This window comes from Malania oleifera, chromosome 8, assembly GCF_029873635.1.
Source record: "Malania oleifera isolate guangnan ecotype guangnan chromosome 8, ASM2987363v1, whole genome shotgun sequence".
NCBI lineage: Eukaryota > Viridiplantae > Streptophyta > Magnoliopsida > Santalales > Ximeniaceae > Malania > Malania oleifera.
The window spans coordinates 3255568-3277459 of record NC_080424.1 but is presented as its reverse complement, the minus strand read 5'-3'; the positions used below and the strand labels follow the sequence as shown (position 1 = coordinate 3277459).

The window sequence follows — 21892 nt, the reverse complement described above, 5'->3', positions numbered from 1 at the left end:
TTGTACTTGACTATTTATCAAGTTTAATTACATTTGTTTTTTCCTCTAGCAAATTAATGCAATTGTGAGTTTACTCCTTAATTTGTTGGGTCTCCTTTAAGCCTAACCAAGTATTGTCCTATTTGGGCTCTCCCTTCCATCTCTAAGACTATTCTTGAAAAATATTTTCTTACAAATAGATTGCTAAAGAAAACTACCTTCTCACATTATTATCATGTTGCTCAACATGCATGTATCAATGTTATTCATTTGTCGCTATAAATGCAGAGCATAGTCATAATTTTCAAATGATAGGTCTTTTGACTTTTTAGATAGTTGTTTTCATCAATCTTAATACATGCGTGGGATTAAGATTTTATTTTGTTAATTGATTCAAGTGGGCCCAAATTAACATTATTTGTTAAAGAAACTCTTACTTAGCACTTGTGGGGTCGCACGTGTTTCAAATATTAATTAGCATAGATGGCTCTTTAACATATGCTAGTAATTAATAACTTGCTATTTTTAGTTATGTGCTTTTAAGTGAGTTGTTCTCTATAAAAGGTGCTTAGGGCCTAAGAATATAAATAAGGTAGTCCACCTTACACATTCTATACTATTTTAAGGAAGTGGATTAAGTATGATCAAACATTAAGATCCCATTTAGAACTAAGAAAAAATTAGGGAAAGGGAAAAAAAAATGTCAAGAAATTTATATTTTCATGTTTGGTTATCAAGAAAAGTGAAAAAAAATAAAAAATAAAAAATATACCAAATTTATTAACAAAATTTTAATTTTACACATTATTAATATTTAGTTTTTCTTAATTTTTAGTCTTCTTAAAAAAAAATTTCTTTTTTTAGAGTATTTAATAGAGAAGGAAAATATAAGAAAAAATGAGTTTTCTCCTTATTTTTCTTTTCTTTTATTTTCTCAAGTAAAATTCTTGATTCAAACCTATCCTAAGGCTTTATTTGGAATTTGAAAAACACTAAGGAAAGAAAACAAAAATATCAAGGAATTCAATTTTTTTTATGTTTGGTTACCAATAAAAGGGGAAAAGAAAATAAAAAATACACCAAATTTGTGAACAGTATTTTAATTTTATACATCATTAATGTTTGACTTTTTCATATTTTTAATCATATTAAAATAAATTTATATTTTCAATAGTATTTAATATAAAAGGAAAATATAATGAAAAATAAGTTTCCTCCTTTTCCTTTCATTATTCCAAGTAAAATATTTGATCCAAACACATCCTAAAAAAATAAATTAAAACATAGGGTCATGCTATATAAACTAGGGGCAGGCTCACCTCACAAGCTTGCCTTCCAGCCTTTGGCATGTGACTACTTATTCTTATTGTTTGATGGTGTAAGCTTAAAACCACTTATAGAAATATATATTTTTTTTTTATAAAAGAAAAAGTGTTTTATTTAAAAAACATACTTATCTAAAAGTGATTTGAAATTATTTATTATAAGTACTTTTTTAAATAAATATTTTTAAGAAAATACTTTTTAAAAAATTTCTTTAATATATATATATATATATATATATATATAATTTTAAAAATTATACTAAGGCTTGGTTTTGTTATTGTTGTTGTTGTTGTATATTTTAAAATAAGTACTCATTTAAGTGTAAATGAAACACTATTTATGAATACAAATACTCAATTTAAGTACTTTTCATAATAAATACTTATTTTTCAAAACAATCCAAACAAAAACTAAGACAAGTCAAGAAAGAAGCACACTTTTCACCACTCGGATGAAATATTATTAGTACATAACCCCTTCCCCAATGCGGCACCGCATTAGGTTAGTGTGCTACGAGCATGTATATTTAGGTTCTCTCTACAATAAATAGTATTAAAAATTAAAATTTGTTCTAATATATATGATTAAAATTAAGAAAAATCAAATGTTACTCATGCATAAAATCAAACTTTTTAATCTTCATTTTTTATATATTTTATTTTTCTTTTACTTTTCTCGATAACCAAATATAAAAAGTGAGTTCTTATATATTTTACTTTCCTTAATTGTTATCATATTTTTCATGTTTCAAACAAGTGTAGGTTATCCCTAGAAAACCTTTCCAAAGAAAAACTAAAGGCCTGCCCATTGGTGTGTAGCTTAGGCAGTGTGTAGGTGTGCACATACATAAATAAATTTTTGATGACTAAAAATGAGACAAATAAATCCATACAAGTGATGAAACTAATATTCAATTCTTTCATGTTAAATCAAAACTCCTACTTGACTATATTATATAATGTCAAGTAAGGAACTTTGTTCATAGAATCAACAAAGATATGAATAGAACCAAGATCAGATTATGTGGGAATGGAATTGTTGTGTTTGGATATGATCTAGTTGTGCAATGAAGGAATCCAGTTAAGTATCTCAAAAATATTGGGAAGAGAAATAAAATCTTACAACAAAATAAAAAATAAAATTCTGGTTGCCAAAGTTACTCCATGATCCAGTGTCCATGGCAGTCCATGCCTCCACAGCCTCTATGTCCCATGGAACAGGGACATGAGAAGAGACGCATCAATGGGAGAAGGATCGGATAAGAGAGACAAAGCTGGAAATATGAAATAATGGTTGCTGTTTGTATTTTCTTCAGACAAGAAGCAGGAACTCGAAACTCAATGACGATTCCTATGGATGAGAGGCGAAAGCACCATTCCCTCAAATGGGAGAGTCAGCATTCTGATTGAAATGCAACTACATCAAAAACCAGTTGACAGAAGAGGAATGAACTTTTTGATCCCATTCATAACTTAATTCCGCAAGTTAAATATCCGATGAAAAAGAATATGATGATCTTCAGCCAGCTGAGCTCCTATGTCCTGCAATCTGTAAGTAAATCAATTATGAATTTTCTGTGGATACTGCATTTTCGAGCTACCAAACATATGGCGTAAAATAAAGCACAGAGCGATTTCTGTAGAAATAACAATTTCAAATTATTAACCTAACAGTTCTATGTCCACTGAAATGACCTTCCAATTTCCGAGAATCCTGTTCTTGAGAAGGTGATATTATCTATTGAGAATGTCCTTGTTTAGTTTGCATTTGACATTATCACCATGTCACTTTCTAGCTCCAAAACAAACGCGAGAATGAGGCTCCTCAAGGATCCCGCAAACCAAACACCACCTTAAAAGTAAGGCTCCTCAAGGATCCTGCAAACCAAACACCACCTTAAAAGTAATGTATAAAATCAGAGGACAGGAAATTGTACAAAAAAAAAGGAGCAGAAAGTTTGTGAATGAGATAAACGTGTAGCTTGTAGTTTACAAAGGAAACTAAATGTAGTTGCCTGGAGATAAAATGCCAGAACAATGGGATTATACATAATAAAATTAAACTTTACAATTTTATCAGTAATTAAGACTCAAATCCTCAGTCCATCTCTAACTTAATTTGATTCCCAGACTGCTAAGAATACCTTTATCTTTGCAGCCAGACAATAAATGTCAGGAACATCAGACTGCATATAGATTTTAGGGTCAGACACTTGATTAAAATCATACTTGTGAATCAACACGAGTATTGAACACCATACATCTGAAAAACGTATCAGTGAAAAACCCACCACGCCCCACTGCCAACACCCCCCGGGGGGGTCTTCGCAAAGTGGATTTTGTATAGATTGATTAGGTATTCATATTGTTGGTCTAACATGACTTACTAATCTTGTTTTGATAACAAATAAAATGTCACTTAACATGTTTTGTTACAAGTGATGAAATTTCAGGAATCAAGTCATTAAGCTCAAATGAATACAAAAGTAGATTGCAAGACTCTATGGAAAAGGAATATGAAAGCTTGAAGATTATGAGAGCATAAATATGAAAGAGGACTTGCTAAAAGCTTAGAGAATTTGAAGCTCAAAGTTCAAATGACTCAACAAAGGACAAGCATGAAGACTCCAAGTTTAGAAAGTGTTTTAAAGTCTTAAGAAGAGTCTCTATGTAAGTACTTCATTCAAATGATAATTTGATTGGATTTGAAGCTCATTAGGAATCTTATTGACCTAGAGACCATGTTTTGAAAAATCCAGGAAAATACTTTTCAAAAGACTTAAATTATTTTGGGGAAAGCAAAAGAGCAAAAAGAATTTAGAAATAAATTTCAAAAAAAAAAAAAATCAGTTTTTGGTCTTTCCAGGCGACTGACAAGGTTTTCCCAGACGACTGACAAATATTTAAATTGATTTTTGAAACAATCCGAGAAGACCCAGTCGACTGACACGGTTTTTCCAGGCGACTGACAAATATTTGAACTAATTTTGAAACAACCCGAGAGGACGCAGTCAACTGACTTGTATCTTCCCAATCGACTGACTCACTCTGTGTTTGAAAATCTCAGTGTTTTAAATGGATCTAGGCTTCTGACTCATATTTTCCAGTCGACTGACTCTTCGAGATGAGTACGTTGATTGGTTAACACCCAAGACTAATTAACTGAAAGTTTATTTAAAGTCTGAGTTTTTGGAAGATTGATGGAAGTTTGAATTGTGGTTTATATTGAGAAAACGGGTACACAAATACAGGGCTTTTTATCAGCAAACAAATATTCTCAAACTCTACTTTGAGTTACAAAAGTGCTGAAACTTGACAGCATTGCTGAAATCTTTCTCTAGTGTGGATTGTGTTAAGTTTATGTTGATTGGATTGTATTGAGTTGCTGAAAAGAATAAACTACTTGACATATACATTCATAAAGGTTTTACAAAGTTAATTTTCCGCTGAACTTAAAATTGAAAACCTTCTTTGCTTGTATTAAATTAAGTTAAAGAATCAATCGAAGAAATTTTAAAATCCCAATTCACCTTCTCTTCGGAATACACCTTCCTTTTCAATTGGTATCAAAGCGGGGTTATAGCAAATATTAATTAGAAGCTATATAAAGATCTAAATGACACACTTAGGTGTATCCCCTGTTACTGAAGGACAATTCTCAACTAGACCCCCTATTTTCTGCGATGTAAACTACACCTTTTGGAAACAAAGAACGAGAATCTATATTCAAACTATGAATTGGAAAGCATGGAAAGTTGTCACACATGGTGACTACATTCCTACTAAATTAGTAGATGGTAAAGAAGTGCCTAAAGAAGAATGAGATTTGACTGATAATGACTACAAATGATGCAAGTAAACTCAAGCGCCATGAATGCACTATATTGTGCTTTAGACGTTAATGAATTCAATAGGGTCATGGCATGTAAGCCAGCTAAAGAAATATGGGATAAGTTAGAGGTAACCTATGAAGGAACGGTAGATATTAGAGATAGTAGAATCGACATGCTCACTAGCGAGTATGAAGCCTTTAGGATGAATCCTGATGAAACTATCACTGGTATGTATACTAGATTTACTCATATAATAAATTCCTTAAATGCTTTAGGGAAAAATTATTCAACATATGAAATGATTCGAAAAATCCTTAGAGGACTTCCTCTGATATGGGAACCTAAGGCCACAGCAATCACGGAAGGAAGAAACCTGAAAAATACCTCCCTTGATGAGTTAATCAGATCCCTTCTCACATATGAGATGGCGATAAACAAAAAAAATTCAAAGACCAATAATAAAAATAAGAAATCAATAGCCCTTAAGGCTGTCGAAGAAAGTTCTAGTGATGAAGGCGAAGATTATGAATTAGATGATGAAGAACTAGCCGTCATTACTAAAACTTGGAAAATTTGTCAGAAAGAATAGGAAATTCCCTCGAAAGTTTAAAGGATCAAAAACTAACAAAAGAGAAACAAACACAAAAGAAACTAAGAATGAACCACCTACATGTTATAACAGCAAGAAGGTCGGACACATTAAACCTGATTGTCCACAGCTGAAGAAAGACAAGAAGAAAAAAAAAAAAAAAAGGCAATGAAAGCTACATGGGATGATACAAGCTCAAACGAATCAGAGAATGAATCAAGTGAACAAGAAGTTGCCAACATGTGCTTTATGGCGCACAATGCTGAGGTAAACTCTTACTATAATTCATCAGAAGAATCTAGTGAAGAGTCTTGTAATGATTCATGTGATAGTATGCCTTCATACAAGGAAATTCAAGCTGAATTATTTGCCTTACACAATAGGTTCATTAAAGTAACTAAAAGGAACATAGCTTTGAAAGAACAAAATGAAAATCTTACGAATCGGCTAGAATCCTCTAAATCAGCTGAAAAAGAAAAGGAATCTCATATCGATGACCTAATGAAGAAAATAAACAACATGTCTCAAGAGTTGGTGAAGCTACAAGTAAACGGTGAAAGCAAGAAAGACTTAGAAATAAGTAATCTTAAAAGTAAAATTGAAGACAAAGACAAAATCATTTATAATTTTACGATAGGAAAAAAAAATTTGAAAAGATGGTTGGACATCAAAGGATGAATAGTGACAAAGAAGGAATTGGTTACAATGGAATTGAAAACAAAAACAAGAAGAACTTATTTATCGGATATTTTGTAAAAGAAGCAAAATACTATGCTAGTACATCTTTTACAAATATTCATGAACATACTACTTGCTTCTTGTGTAGGAATAAGGGACACATAAAGTTTAATTGTCCACTTAAAAAGAAGTATGACAAAATCAAAAATGAATGGAAAGTAAACACTAAAAATATATATGACTTAAAAAGAATTAAGAAGGTTTGGGTTCCAAAAGTAACACCATAAATCCTTCCTTATAGGTATGCTTTAGGACCACTCCATCAAAGGAAAAATTGTACTTAGACAGCAGATGTTCAAGACATATGAGCAGGGATAGAACAAAGTTCACAACCCTAGTTCAAAAAGATGGAGGGTATGTGACCTTCGGTGACAACGCTAAAGGTAAAATCGTCGGGATTGGTAAAATAAGTAAAGAACCCTCCCTTACAAATGATGATGTTTTGTTAGTGAATGGATTAAAGCATAATCTTTTAAACATAAGTCAACTTAGTGATAAAGGGTTTGACATAATCTTTAAGCAAGATAAGTGCATAGTTCAAAACCCAAGAAAACATGAAGTGTTATTTACAGCTTATAGAGACAATAATGTATATTGTATAAACCTTGAAAACTTAATCTGTCAAGATGTAACATGCTTAGCTGCCATGAATGAAACCAGTTGGCTTTGGCATAGAAGACTAGGACATGCAAGTATGAATCTATTATCAAACTTATCTAAAAAGAAGTTAGTCAAAGATTTACCAACTACAAAATTCATAAAAGATAAAATTTGTAATGCTTGCCAACTTGGGAAGCAAATTAAAACAAGCTTTAAAAAGAAAAAACATATTTCTACTAGGAGACCCTTAGAACTTATTCATTTAAATTTGTTTGGTCCTACTAGAACTCAAAGCATAGGAGGTAAGCAATCTGCTTTTGTCATAGTTGATGACTACTCGAGGTTTATCTGGGTACTATATTTAGTCTCCAAAGATGAAGCTTGTAACATGTTAATACATTTGTGCAAGAAATTTCAAAATGAAAAAGGGTATAATGTTTCAAATATAAGGAGTGATCAAGGAAAAGAATTCAACAACAAAGAAGTTGAAAAATATTGTAATGAATATGGAATTAATCATAATTTTTCCCTAGAACTCCACAACAAAATAGAGTTGTTAAAAGAAAAAATAGAACTCTTCAAGAAATAGCAAGAACAATGCTAAATGAACATAAGCTACCAAAATATTTTTGGGCTGAAGCAGTAAATACTACATGCTATGTTATAAATAGAGTATCAATAAGATCAAATTTAAATAAAACTCCCTATGAACTTTAAAAAGGTAGAAGGCCAAAGATTGCTTACTTTCATATTTTTGGATGCAAATGTTTTGTATTAAATGATAAAGATGATTTAGGTAAATTTGATGCAAAAGCCAATGAAGGTATATTCTTAGGCATGGTCTTAAAATTCCACGAAATTTTCGAAATTTCCGTCAACTCGAAATCGAAATGGCAGTCGATTTTCGTCTTGCATAATTTCCGTCAAAATCTCAACGAATCATCCGAAATTTATCGAAATCTTGAAATTTTAGCAAAACTTGTCGAAATTTTAACTATACGATGAAATTTTATCAAAATTCAAATGAGAAATTTAGGAGTGAAGTGAAATTTTTATCTTAATTTATTTTATTGAAACAAATGAAATTATATGAAAAAATAAACTTACAGTAACATTTTATTTAACCATTCATCTCTAAATTATCATTATTTGTATAATATAAAATATTTAAATGATTCATTTGTATTAACTAAATATGTTTAATGCACATTATCTTACAAATATGTTTGATACACATACTATTTTACAGCTTTTCCATCTCATACAAAACATAGTTGTATTTAATTTGTAATATATTAGTCCTAAACTTATATTATTATATTTGTTAATCATTTCTAAAGTTTCACAAAGAATTCCATGTTCTACTACTAATTTTTGTTATTTTTCTAAATCGAAATTGAAATTGACATCGAAATCGAAATTTTCGTCAAAATCTTCGTACTTTTGGAGCTTTGAAATTTGAGTCGAAATCAAAATTTAAGACCTTGTTCTTAGGGTATGCATTAAAGAGCAAAACTTTTAGAATCTACAACAAAAGAACTCTTACAATTGTGGAATCAATTCATGTAACATTTGATGAAGAAAATCCATTTAATAAAACAATAAATGTTGAAGAAGTTCAAAATACTCAAAAACCAGAAAACTTAGAAATTATAGAAGCAAAAGAAGAAGAAAATGAATTAAATTCAAATGATGATGTTATAAAAAATTCTGAATTACCCAAAGAATGGAAATATGTTAGAAATCATCTGAAAGATCAAATCCTAGGAGAACCATCACGAGGTGTAACTATAAGATCTTCTTTGAAAAATCTATGTAATCATTATGCTTTCTTATCTCAAGATGAACCTAAGAATGTTGAAGAAGCTCTAAGTGATGACTCATGGATAATAGTCATGCAAGAAGAATTAAATCAATTTGAAAGAAATAAAGTATGGAAATTAGTTCCCAAACCAAATAATCATTCAATTATTGGAATTAAGTGGGTATTTAGAAATAAAAAGGATGAAAATGGAATTGTGGTAAGAAATAAAGCTAGACTTGTAGCTTAAGGATACAACCAAGAAGAAGGAATAGATTATGATGAGACATTTGCTCCCGTAGCTAGAATGGAAGCAATAAGAATGCTTTTAGCTTATGCATCTCATAAGGAATTTAAATTGTATCAAATGGATGTAAAGAGTGCCTTTTTAAATGATTTTATAAATGAAGAGATATATGTAGCACAACCACGGGGCTTTGAGGACATTCAAAATCCTGATTATGTGTACAAGTTAACTAAGGCTTCGTATGGATTAAAACAAGCCCCTAGGGCTTGGTATGAAAGACAAAGTGGATTCTTGCTAGAAAAGGGGTTTTTCTAGAGGAAAGGTTGATAGTACCTTATTTATCAAAACTAAGAAGGATGACATGCTTATAATCCAAATTTATGTAGATGATATTATATTTGGAGCAACTAATGGTGATCTATGTAAGGAATTTGCTAAATGTATGCAAGAAGAATTTGAAATGAGCATGATTGGAGAATTAAACTACTTCATAGGTTTACAAATTAAACAAGCCAAGAATGGAACTTTTATAAATCAATCTAAATATATAAAAGACATACTTAAGAAATTTGACATGGAAAGTAGTAAGCCTATAGGAACTCCCATGAGTATTTCCATAAGTCTTGACAAGGATGAAAAAGGAAAACTAGTAGATATGAAATACTATAGAGGTATGATAGGAAGTCTATTATATTTGACAGCTAGTAGACCGGACATAATGACATGTACCACATGTGTGCACAATTTCAATCCGCTCCTAAAGAATCTCACCAAATAGCTATGAAAAGAATCCTAAGATATTTGATAGGAACAATTGATTTAGGACTTTGGTACCCTAAGGACACTGAATTCGAAATGATTAGTTATTCAAATGTCAATTATGCAGAATGTAAAATTGATAGAAAAAGTACAAGTGGTACATGTCATTTTCTAGGACGATCTCTAGCATCTTGATTTTCAAAGAAACAAAACTCTATAGCTTTATCTACTGCTGAAACTGAGTATGTAGCAGCAGGGAGTTGTTGTGCACAAACATTGTACATAAAACAACAATTAAAAGACTTTAACTTAGAATATTCAGCCATTCCAATAAAATGTGATAACACAAGTACAATAAACATTTCCAAAAATCCAATATCACACTCAAGAACTAAACATATTGACATAAGACATCATTTCCTAGAGATCACGTGCAAAAAGAATATATAATGCTTGAATTTATAAATACAAACGAGCAATGGGCGGACATTTTCACAAAACCTCTTCCAGAAGAAAGATTTATATCAATTAGAAGAGAACTAGGACTATTACACAATAGGGAAGTGGTTTAGAAAGAATAAAAGAAGAGAAAAGGAGAAAAATTGAAAATTCCAGGGAGTCAGGCGACTGAATCAGAATTCCCAATCGATTGACAAGCCCCTGTGCTGTTGAATTTCATTATGTATGTGAGTCAGGCGACTGACTTCAAGTGACCCAGTCGACTGGATCATCAAGGTGTATAAAATTTTAGCGCGAAAACCCTAAGTTCATTCTTTCCAATCAACTGAACTCTGCTCCTCCACTCACCCGAAACCTTTCTCTTCTATTCCCATTCTAAACCCAAAATCCTTCCTCCAAATGATAGAAAATCATCTTCCCACTTCTTCTCCTTCGAATTTCTAGGGTTTCTACCAATATTCATTCATAAATATGTCGAGAACCAAACAGGCTGCCAATCGAGGTTCTGCCTCCGGCCAAGAAGAAGATAACCTTGATCAATGGTTTGTTACTCCTCAAGCCAAACAAAGGTATCGTATCCATCTTCGAGCAACTAATCCTATATTTGGTAAGATAATCGATACCGCTTTCTTCACAGCCGACTTTCCAGATATTTTACCAATGTTCAGGGCTATAGGTTGGAAAAATCTTGTAGTCTATCAAGCAAAGGGTTTATACGCTAATCTTGCTATGATTTTCTATGCCAACATGACTCAAAATCAATCAGTTCTTTCCACCGAAGTTAGAGGCCATAAAATTATCTTGACTCCTCAAACCTTGGCCCCCATTCTTCATATTGACCCAGGTGATTTCGAGTGTCCTGCACTTTCTCGTACATGGATTATGAACCAAGGCTTCACACCCGAGGAATTCTTACCTTTGATCATGGTAGAAACACCCGACCAATTTAGAACTCCTCCAAAGTACACTCAGTTGAACCTTCAAGCTTAGCTTTTTCAGAAAATCATAACCTACAACATCACACCTCAGATCGGATCACATGATTACATGTCCTATGTGGATTGCTTCATTATGTGGTGCCTTTTGAAAGGGAAGAAGCTTGACTTGTCCAGTTTGCTTTTAAAATGGATGTGGACAAGGTTGGAAGCTAGTCGGGTCACTCTTCCTTATGGAGGCATCCTCTGTAGCGACCCGAAGAATAATGGTATTTAAATAATAAAAGAAAGGGAAATGGAAACAGGAATAGAAGGAGGCAGTCAACTTCGTCGACGAACGCGACATTGCATTTTGGGTGGCATAATCCCGAGGAATTTTTCAGCTCCTCGTCAATGAACACAGGGGACTCGTCGACGAGGGTATAGGAGGAGCTTATCGACGAGGACAGGATTCGTCGACGAGAAGATACCGAGAGAGAATTTGTGGAAAATTGAAATTCGTCGACGAGGGTTGAAGTTCGTCAACAAACTTTCTATAAGACTCGTCGACGAGGTGACGTGACTCGTCAACGAATCCCGCAGTATAAATAGGGTCAAACAAGAATTTTCAGTCATTTTCCTACGCCAAATTTCTCTCTCTCTCTCCTCATATGGTTTCTCCTCCTTCTCACTAAGATTTTGGGCCGGATTTCCGCCGGTTCGACGATCTGAAGCCACCACGACGCACCTGGGAAAGTTCTCTACAAGTCTGCCGGAAGCGGATCGTCGGTGGGGCTGAGTTGGAAACCATCTCAAATCCAGGGTAAGGCTTTCTACTCAGTATTTGATTATTTAACAGTTATAGAAAGTGTTATACGCGTAGAAATACTGAACTTTAGTTCTAGGGAATGTTATTTTCAGGGTGTTGAGTGGGGAACCCTACAGGAGCAGGACATATTTTCTTAGGAGCTTTTCAAGAATCAGGTAAGGGGATAAACTAAGCTAGTATTTTATGAAAAATATGTATATTGTTATAGCATTTGATTTCAGGAAAATAAATATATTTATATATGATTTATATTTGAGAAAATACTGTTGAAAATGATGGTATGTTGAATATGCGAAAAACCTGTTAGTGTGGCATGAGTAGGAATTGTTATGAAATACTATTTTCTGGGAATGTGTTAATGATACGGATTTTTATAATGGAAAACCGGCATATGGGCCAAGATTTTGATATATTTATCGGCGTACGGGCCGAGCTATGTGTATGATTTGCCAACGTACGGGCTGAGCTATGGATATGTTTGCCAGCGTACGGGCCAAGCTATGTGTATGATTTGCCAGCGTATGGGCTATGCTATGATTTGCCAGCGTACGGGCCGAGTTATGGTAAAATGTGAAATACTAGCGTACGGGCCGATGATTTTTCATGATATACGTATATATACAAAATGATATAATTGATTTGAAAATTAATGATATGAAATATCCATGTATCACAGTTTCAATATATATTATATGGTATCAGAACCTGGTTGGCTTGGTCTAGGCTAGCACTTGCACGGTACCGTTGCTATGTGTCCATAGTTTTCATGATCATGATATCTGTGTTAACGTCGTTGTACAGAGTGGTGTGAGATTGGATGGTCGATGTGGTTTTTAAGAAGTGTGTGAGCGCCCCTAGTGTACAGACTAGGTCTGGCAGACCCATCAGACTTACAGACTGTACTTTTGACTTGACAGTGGTTAGCCAACCATTGTCAGGTCCCGCCGTCGGGCCACACAACCGAGTCATGTGAGGGTAATACATGACAACAGTCAGCTAACCTACCAGGAATGTTTTTGTATTATTATTCTATGAGATGAAATATGTTTATAAAAATGCAGTATGTTCTGCCATGTTTTAATGATATATATGTTTTCCCAGATTTGACAAAACAGTTATTGAATATGTTCTGTATGGTATATGTATAACATGGAATACTCATGTTGTCATACACTGGTATTAGTTTATTTCCCTTACTGAGAGGTGTCTCACCCCAAAATTTTATAAACTTTTCAAAAGCCCTAGATAGAAGAGCGGGAAAAGCCCCGCTGATCTAGTGTTGTTTGTCTGCCCTCTTTGAAAGGTAAGTTTTAGTAGGGACAGTTGGATTTTATGGGAAATGTCCCTAGATCTTGTTTTTGAGATGTATATACTGAAATACAGTGGATATAGTGACTCTAGTATTTATGGTAATGTGATGGATGTTTTCGTATTTATAGTATTGTGATTGTATGTTTCCTGCTGCTTAGGCTTCCATTATGTGTTCTGATGTATCCCTGGTACCCACGGGTCCAGGTGGATTATGATCTGCTGAGTTGAGGGTTGTGATTTTGTAATATGGAAAAAAAATATATGGAAATTAAGCAGGTCATCACATCCTCAATATGTTGTTTTCTCATCTTAGTATCATCAGTCTGAATGAGTTGTTCATCAAAAGAACTCGGTATGATTTGTTCAATTCTACAACTTTAAAACGGATGGGATATGAGAAGCATGACCGGGGTTGGTTTTTGAGAGGACGAAGACCACCTAGGCCAACTACCGAGCAAGCTTTACTTCCTGAACAGCAGCCTGATGCTCCTTCATGGTTCATGCCATTCCATCATCAGTTCACCACTTTTAGTGGTGATGTACGTTCAAGACTTCAATCTCTTCAAGAAAGTCATTCCTCCCTTCAATCTCTTATTTCCTCCATCGATCAAAGACTTAGCTATTTAGAACATTATCAAGCTAGTTCCTCACGTTATCCAAGTGATGATGCATCAAATGAGGAATCTGAGGAAGAAAAAGATGAAGGAAATGACGATAGTGTTGATGATGATGATGATGCTGCAACTGCTGATGTTTGATGATCTTGTTATGCTATGAATTTTAGTACTTTATCAGTGTTTTGTTATCTTTTTATATATGTATTCAGTTTGTTTATGTTTCAGATTGTATTTCAATTTTCTTTTTGGTATGTATCTCAAGTTGCCCATGACACTATGTACACCTATGACTTTCTATGAATATCATTTTCCGTGTATGCCTTTGTGTCTACCTTGGACCTTTAATTGCTATTTTTCTCTTTTTTGATTGATGTCAAAAGGGAGAAAAGGATTAAGCAAAATTGAGATATTTAGCAAGACTTGAAAGCAAAATTGGCTATATGATATATGATGACATAGTGAAATAATTATGATATGTAAAACTGAAGTTGATACTATTGAATATATATTGTACTTGCAAAACAATGTTAAAAATATGCTTATTGTAAGGGAGAGCCTTATCAAGGTTCACTCATTTTTACTCTTTATTTTTCATCATCAAAAAGGGGGAGATTGTTGGCCTAATATGGCTTACTAATCTTGTTTTGATGATAACAAATAAAAGGTCACTTACCATGTTTTGTTACAAGTGATGAAATTTCAGGAATCAAGTCATTAAGCTCAAATGAATACAAAACTTGATTGCAAGACTCCATGGAAAATGAATATGAAAGCTTGAAGATCATAAGAGCATAAATATCAAAGAGGACTTGCTAAAAGTTTAGAGAATTTGAAACTCAAAGTTCAAATGACTCAACAAAGGACAAGCATGAAGACTCCAAGCTTAGAAAGTTTGTTCCCAGTCGACTGTCATATATTTAAATTGATTTTTGAAATAACCCAAGAGGACCCAGTCAACTGACACAATTTTTCCAGGCGACTGATAAATATTTGAACTAATTTTGAAACAACCCGAGAGGACCCAGTCGACTGACTCGTGTCTTCCCAGTTGACTGACTTGCTCTGTGTTTGAAAATCTCAGTGTTTTAAATGGATCCAGGCAACTGACTCATATTTTCCAGTCGACTGACTCTTCGAGATTTTAATTTTAAACATAACGGGTACTTTCCAAATTTAATTTTTTAAATTCTAACCGTTATGAAAACTTGGGAAACACTCCAAGTCACTTAGGGAACATGAAATACTCTTGATTAATCATCTATAAATACCTCCCCAAGGCTAAGGATTCAAACACACCAAGCAATTACAGCAATGAAGCTTTCTTGCTCTCAAAACTCTCAATACTCTCAAAAGCTATCTTGTGCAATTACTTTCTAAATTCTCTACTGAGGTTTGCTGGAAATCTCTTACACAATTCTGAGCCTATACTGAATTATTTCAATCAAGAAAGAAAGCTCACGGTGATATACTTCTAAAGGCTTCAAACTCTTTCAATTATTATTTTGAATTGAAGTATATTTTAGTACTGAATTGTTGTACTAATCTGCTTTTGTTGAGAGTGTCTTTGTATACCAAAACTTGTTTTTGTTTTGTAGACGGTTCAGGTTCTTGAATCGTTGTTGGACCAAGTATGGGGTATCGTTTGGTGAGGCGTACTTTAGCCTATTGAAGGAAAGATTGTAAGGTTACTCCTGCTCGTAAAGGAGTGGTTATAGTGGAATCCTTGGGTGGTTTAACCTAAGGCGAGGACGCAGGCGGGTTGGATTACGTGTATTGGAAATTAAATAAACCAATGATTAATTTGATTTTGGGAATGCAGAAACCGAAAGGGAGTACGTTGGTTGATCTATATAAATTGCGGAAACCTTAAAAGGAGTATGTTGATTGGTTAACACCCAAGACTAATTAACTGAAAGTTTATTTAAAGTTTGAGTTTTTGGAAGATTATTGAAATTTTAAATTGTGGTTTATATTGAGAAAACAGGTACACAAAAATAGGGCTTTTTATTAGCAAACAAATATTCTCAAACTCTACTTTGAGTTACAAAAGTGCTGAAACTACAGCATTGCTGAAATCTTTCTCTGGTGTGGATTGTGTTAAGTTTGTGTTGATTGGATTGTATTGAGTTGCTGAAAAGAATAAACTACTTGACATATACATTCATAAAGGTTTTATAAAGTTAATTTTCCGCTGAACTTAAAATTGAAAACCTTCTTTGCTTGTATTAAATTAAGTTAAAGAATCAATCGAAGAAATTTTAAAATCCCAATTCACCCCCCCCCCCCCCCTTCCTCTTGGGAATACACCATCCTTTTCACATATTCTCACAGAAACAGTTTTAGGCCAATTTTTTTACAATACAGATAAATAATGCATGCCATAGATGAAGGACACAAAATGGGATGGGCAAATGCAATCCTACTCCAACAGCCTAGTTATGCAGAGTAACCATAATCAATATGCTGATGGGAATCAAAGTGGTCAAATGAGAACCTAGCTGATGGTGAAGATGGAACCGTGCTGTCTAGAGTTACCTGTGCTAGGAAGTTGATCTGCAAAACAGAGGTCACCTCAAAATTCAAGGTGATATGGAAATGGTCCGTTTGATAATCAAAATAGCACCATTGTGTGTGTGTATGTGTGTGTGTGTGTGTGTGTGAGAGAGAGAGAGAGAGAGAGAGAAATTAGATCTTGGTAGAGAGTGAAAGAAATATGTCATCTGTTCAAGGAGGACAAATTTTGGTCAAGAAACTGGAAGAAAAGTAAAGCGCATATGGGCAAAGAATCCTGACTTTCACAAACACTTAAGGATATGGAACAAAACGGGCAGCGCAATTGCGTCACTCAGCAGTCAAAGTTTTTTCAATTTTTTTGGATGAACACTCAAAGACCAATTTAAAAAATTGCCAACAAAAAATAATAATAATAAATAAATAAATAAATTGTATATGAGTAACAGCTGCTGCCATCTCCATAATATTGAGCAGGTGCTACCTCTCAATGGAGATAGCAATCTTACACCATCGACATGTCCTCCAACTTACATTCCATATTTCATCCCTTTTTCTTGGCCACTCTTGGGATTTTCAGCCTTTCAATTCCAAAACCACAAGAAGATCAATACATTGGCAATGTATGACAATCGCAAAGAAGTCGATTGGAATGGAACAAAATGGAAGCTAGAACAGAAGGAATATTCCTCCATTTCATTATGCACAAAAGCTTAAGCATGATCTCACCTTGCACCATGATGGAGAAGACAACCTTCACAGCAGAAACAACATCTCTCAAAGTGTTCCTTGAAACTGCATCAAGCTTCAACCACGTCTGCTAATGCCAATATTTTCCAACATTCAAATCCAGAACCAAGACCTGCAAAGCACTTTTTTAATAAGCTTGTGCACAAACATAATTAGCTAAGGTAAACTGGAAGCAACTCACATGCTCTTCAGTAGTATATCATATTCTCCAGTTTGCCTGGTATTTGACAGAACAAGTACTGCTATGTTCAGCATTTGCAATGTATCTGTTAATAATATTGAGTACCCATTGCTAAAATTCCAATTGTTGGATGAATAAACAAATATCCTTTATGGGGCTTATCTTTCCATGCAAGGAAAAACAGATTCATTCTTCCAGGCAAAATTTATGTCTCAGAGCTGAATTCCTTAAGTCAGTCGTCAATTTTTCCAAGCCCAGAACTCCAACCCTGCCATCAGTGATGCAGCATACCCACAAGCTTAGGTTCAAGATAATTTGAATGGGTAAACTGATCTGTATGGAAATTTCCCTCCTTCCTGAACTAATAAGATAATGTGTGAAAAGATGCTTAGAGCGACAAAAACAGACAATTAACTCTTAACAAAACAAGGAAGAAACATGTTCTGATGAACTCAATGCAGATACGGACCCAAAAAAAAAACACTTGAACATAAACAAAAACAAAACAAAACAAATTTCTTGCTTACCTGAGCATCCCTTGTTTTTTCTGGAATGTAAATTGATCCTTCAGTTTGTGCACGTGGATAGACCATCCATAAGTATTGTAACCTTGCTTTAGCAACTAGTGGCAGCATATCTCAAAGCAGGAACTTGAAGCCTCTCTGTCTTCCTCATGCAGAAAAGGATCAGTTTCAGCAATATAACCATCCTCTTTCATCTGCATTGTCAAATCCTTTAATATTGAATGGATTTCACCAGCACAGGGGTGCAATGTATCACCTGCAACAAATAGGTCCGTTTTCTGCCCAACCAAAATCCAGCTACATCCAGGCAATTTTCTCACCCCTTTCTCTTTCATTGCTTTCCTCAGTGAGTTAACCTCATCCCAGTTACCTGACGCAGCATATATGTTAGACAGCAGCACATAGGGTGAAGAATTTTGGGGTTCCAACTCAATGAGCTTCTCAGCTGCCCACTTCCCACGAATGTCATCTCCATGAATTTTGCAAGATCCAAGCATGGAGGCCCAAATCATGGCATCAGGTTCAAATTTTAGCTTGCCAATGAACTCTTCTGCTTCTTTAAGAAAGCCCCATCGGCCAAGAAGATCAATCATGCATGCACAGTGATCTACTCTCGGCTCAATCTTATAGCGATCAACCATAATATCAAAGATTTGACGACCTTCAGATACCCTCCCTGCATGACTACATGCAGTGAGAACGCCAAGGAATGTAATATCATCAGGCCTCACACATGCTTGATTCATCTTGTCAAAGATCTTCAATGCACTTAATGCATAACCATTTTTAGCAAATCCAACTATCATTGAATTCCAAGAAATGACATCATTTTTACTGCCCATTTCCTCAAATACTTGCTCAGAACTCTTCATATCCCCACACTTGGCATACATGTCCACAACTGCACTGCCGGTCAGTTCATCTAAGTCAAAACCAGTATGAAAAATGAGAGAATGGACCTCTCTACCATCTCTCAAAGATGCTAAGATAGCACATGCTCTAAGAACGCAAGCAAATGTAGCTTGGTCTGGCATGGCATCGTAACTACGCATTTCTTTATACAACTGCAAAGCCTCCTCACTGCATTCATTTTGAGTCAATCCTGAAATCATAGCAGTCCATAATACTGTACTCTTTGGATGCGAGAAATCTGAGAAAAGGATACTTGCATCTGTTCTACTGAGGGAGTTCATATACATGCCTATAAGGGAGACACCTAAGAAGTCAGCATCATACAGAAAACCCCTCTTCAGTACAAGACAGTGGATTTGCCTTCCCAGATTCAACTTATGAGCTCCATTACATGCATCCAAAAGACTTGCAAAGGTGATTTTAGATGGGCTCAATCCTTCATCCTGCATGGCTCGAAACAGATCTATGGCCTCTTCTAAATTATTTTGGGCATACCCAGCAATAAGAGCATTCATGGATGCCACGCTCCACTCAGGCATGCAAGAAAGAACTTCATGTGCCGCCCTATTGGCCCCACACTTAGCATACATGTCAATAAGGGAGCTTCCAGCATACAGACCTGTTCCTAGACCAGATTTGACTGATAAACAATGAACTTGTTTCCCTTGCTCAATTGCTTGGATATTTGCACAAGCACTGAGTACACTGGCCAAAGACACTTCATCAGGTACAACCCCATTAAAAATCATTCTTCTAAAAATGTTGAAAGCTTCATCCTCGTTTTGTTCTTGCACATAACCAACAATTATTGCATTCCAAGAAACATTATCCCGACCCCTTATGAGCTCAAATTGCTGTCTCGCTTCCTTTAGAGCCCCACATTTAGCATACATATCTACCAATGCATTTCCTACAAATAAATTTGAGTTGAAGTTGTTCTTTATAATAAATGAATGTAATTGGCATCCCATCTCTAAACTTTCCAAGCAAGCACACGCACTCAAAATGCTAGTATAAGTAAATTCATCGGGCTGGTAACTACACCACCTCATCAATAAAAACAGCTCAAAGGCCTCATAAGCATAACCATTCTGCGAATAGCCTCCAAGCATTGCATTCCACAACACAACATTTCTCACATCCAAAGCATCGAAAACTTTTCGTGCAGCTTCCATTTTCTCACACTTGCAATACATATTGATTAAAGAACTTCCAACATAAACATTGGAATCCAATCCCTGTTTGATTGCTTGGGCCTGAACCTGCAGGCCGAGGTCAAGAGCTGCTAAACTTGCAACTGCACTCATAACGCTTCCTAGCGTGGATCGAGTGGATTGAACATTAGCTTTCCTCATATTCTGAAAGTAGCCAATAGCCTCAGCCTCATAACCTCTCTGGGCATGCCCTGAAATCATCACATTCCATGCTACCACATTTGGATTGGGCATTTGGGAAAACCAGTGGCATGCATCATTAAGCTTTCCTAAACCAACACACGCAGTTATGACAGTCACAAATGCTACCTGGTCTGGGACACGCCCAAGCTTCAACATTTCCTCAAATACTTTAAGTGCCTCCTCGAACGAACCACTTTGAACATACCCCGCAATCATGGCCGTCCAAGAAACCGTGTCGGGTTCTACAGCCCCATCAAATACCCGTCTAGCATCAGTCACAAAATGACATTTAGCGTACATGTCAATAAGAGACCCTTCACAGAACGAATCAAACTCAAACCCCATCTTAAGAACACTACAGTGAACCTGCCTACCAAAGTCGACATCCACTAATCTCCCACACGCAGATAAAACAATCGCATACGTAAACTGATTTGGCAACACCCCTCCATTCTGCATATACCCAAAAGATTGAATGATCTTTTGCAACATCCCACACCTCAAGTACATGGAAAGAACCGAGTTCCAGGCCAATGCATCTCTTTCATCAAGCAGATTGCACGCCTTCTCGGCATAATCCACATTGCCACACTTAGCGTAGAGATCAACGATGGCATTTCCCAGATTCCCTTTTGATCCAACCCCATATTTCATGCTCTGGGCATGGAGAACTTTACTGGCGTTCGAGACTTGAGCTAGTCTCTGCGGCATTTCGTCGAACACTCGTCGAAATTTGACTCGTTTGCATTCCTTTAGGCACGCGTTCAGGAGATGGGTACAAATGGCTTCGTTCTGTGTAGTTACATGAGTCGCCTCTTTCAGAATTGTTGAGAAATTGGAATGGCGATGACGAGATTGGAAGTTTGGCCTGGGCGGTGTCCCAATTCTCCTGAAAGGAGCTCTGGGACGCATTGACAAGAGTCCAGCATGACTCGGTTCCGTTACGGAGTAAACATATATTTGACACGCTGACTCAGGGATCCGACTCATTTGTCTCGTTAACTTTTTAGGGCTCCAACTTCTTGTCAATTATACTAGGGCACATACAAAAATAAAAGTTTGCAATGGACAAACAACTAGATGAGTGATTGATTCAAATACACATACCTTCAACAGATTGCAAGTTAATTGGGTGATATACATAGATAATTCTTATATTCGTTAACTAAAAAATATTTTTAATTTATTTAATAGTCAACTTTTGAGTTTCTAATCTGAATTTATTTTATTACTAACTAAATTTTCCTTTTTTTTGTTCAAACTTTGATATGTTCAAAATAAACTATATAAATTTAATTTAACTTTATTCAAAAAAAAGTCATCATTGCTCACAAGTTAATACTCAAAAAAAAATATTCAAAATAGGGTACCTGAATAGTTAAAAAATAAATGTCTAAAAAAAGTTACAGTCCCAATCCTCTAGCATAGAAGTCCGAACCATTAACATGTATTCCTTATTTATTTGTACATTCCTTATTTACTTGTACTACACACTTGTACTGCACTTGCACTACACTTATACTACACACTTGTACTGCACTTGTACTATGCTCGTATAGCACTTCGTGCCTCCTACATAAATAGGCACCCATGTATAGTCTTATGAATAAGAAATA

The 21892-nt window shown here is 34.9% G+C and overlaps 1 protein-coding gene across 14 annotated transcripts; it reads right to left on the bottom strand.

The window, feature by feature from the left end:
* Positions 1-2200: 2200 nt before the first annotated feature.
* LOC131161309 (pentatricopeptide repeat-containing protein At3g09040, mitochondrial) lies at positions 2201-21202 on the bottom strand. Of its 14 annotated transcripts, none has more exons than XM_058116979.1 (5): positions 17971-21202; positions 17444-17799; positions 17242-17374; positions 3000-3182; positions 2201-2853 (listed from the first exon to the last, which is right to left on the bottom strand). In XM_058116979.1, exon 1 carries the CDS (start codon positions 21186-21188, stop codon positions 18066-18068), a length of 3123 nt encoding a protein of 1040 aa, XP_057972962.1. In that variant the 5' UTR covers positions 21189-21202; the 3' UTR covers positions 2201-2853; positions 3000-3182; positions 17242-17374; positions 17444-17799; positions 17971-18065. The 14 variants fall into 14 exon arrangements, with proteins under 14 accessions (XP_057972962.1, XP_057972958.1, XP_057972960.1 ...); XM_058116975.1 differs by having other exon boundaries at positions 2972-3200; positions 17444-17804; positions 17971-21199; XM_058116977.1 differs by having other exon boundaries at positions 3000-3200; positions 17444-17804; positions 17971-21199.
* Positions 21203-21892: the final 690 nt, after the last annotated feature.

Excerpts from the sequence above, each read along its gene's own strand:
- LOC131161309 (XM_058116979.1), bottom strand. The coding sequence starts at position 21,188 with ATGCGTCCCAGAGCTCCTTTCAGGAGAATTGGGACACCGCCCAGGCCA.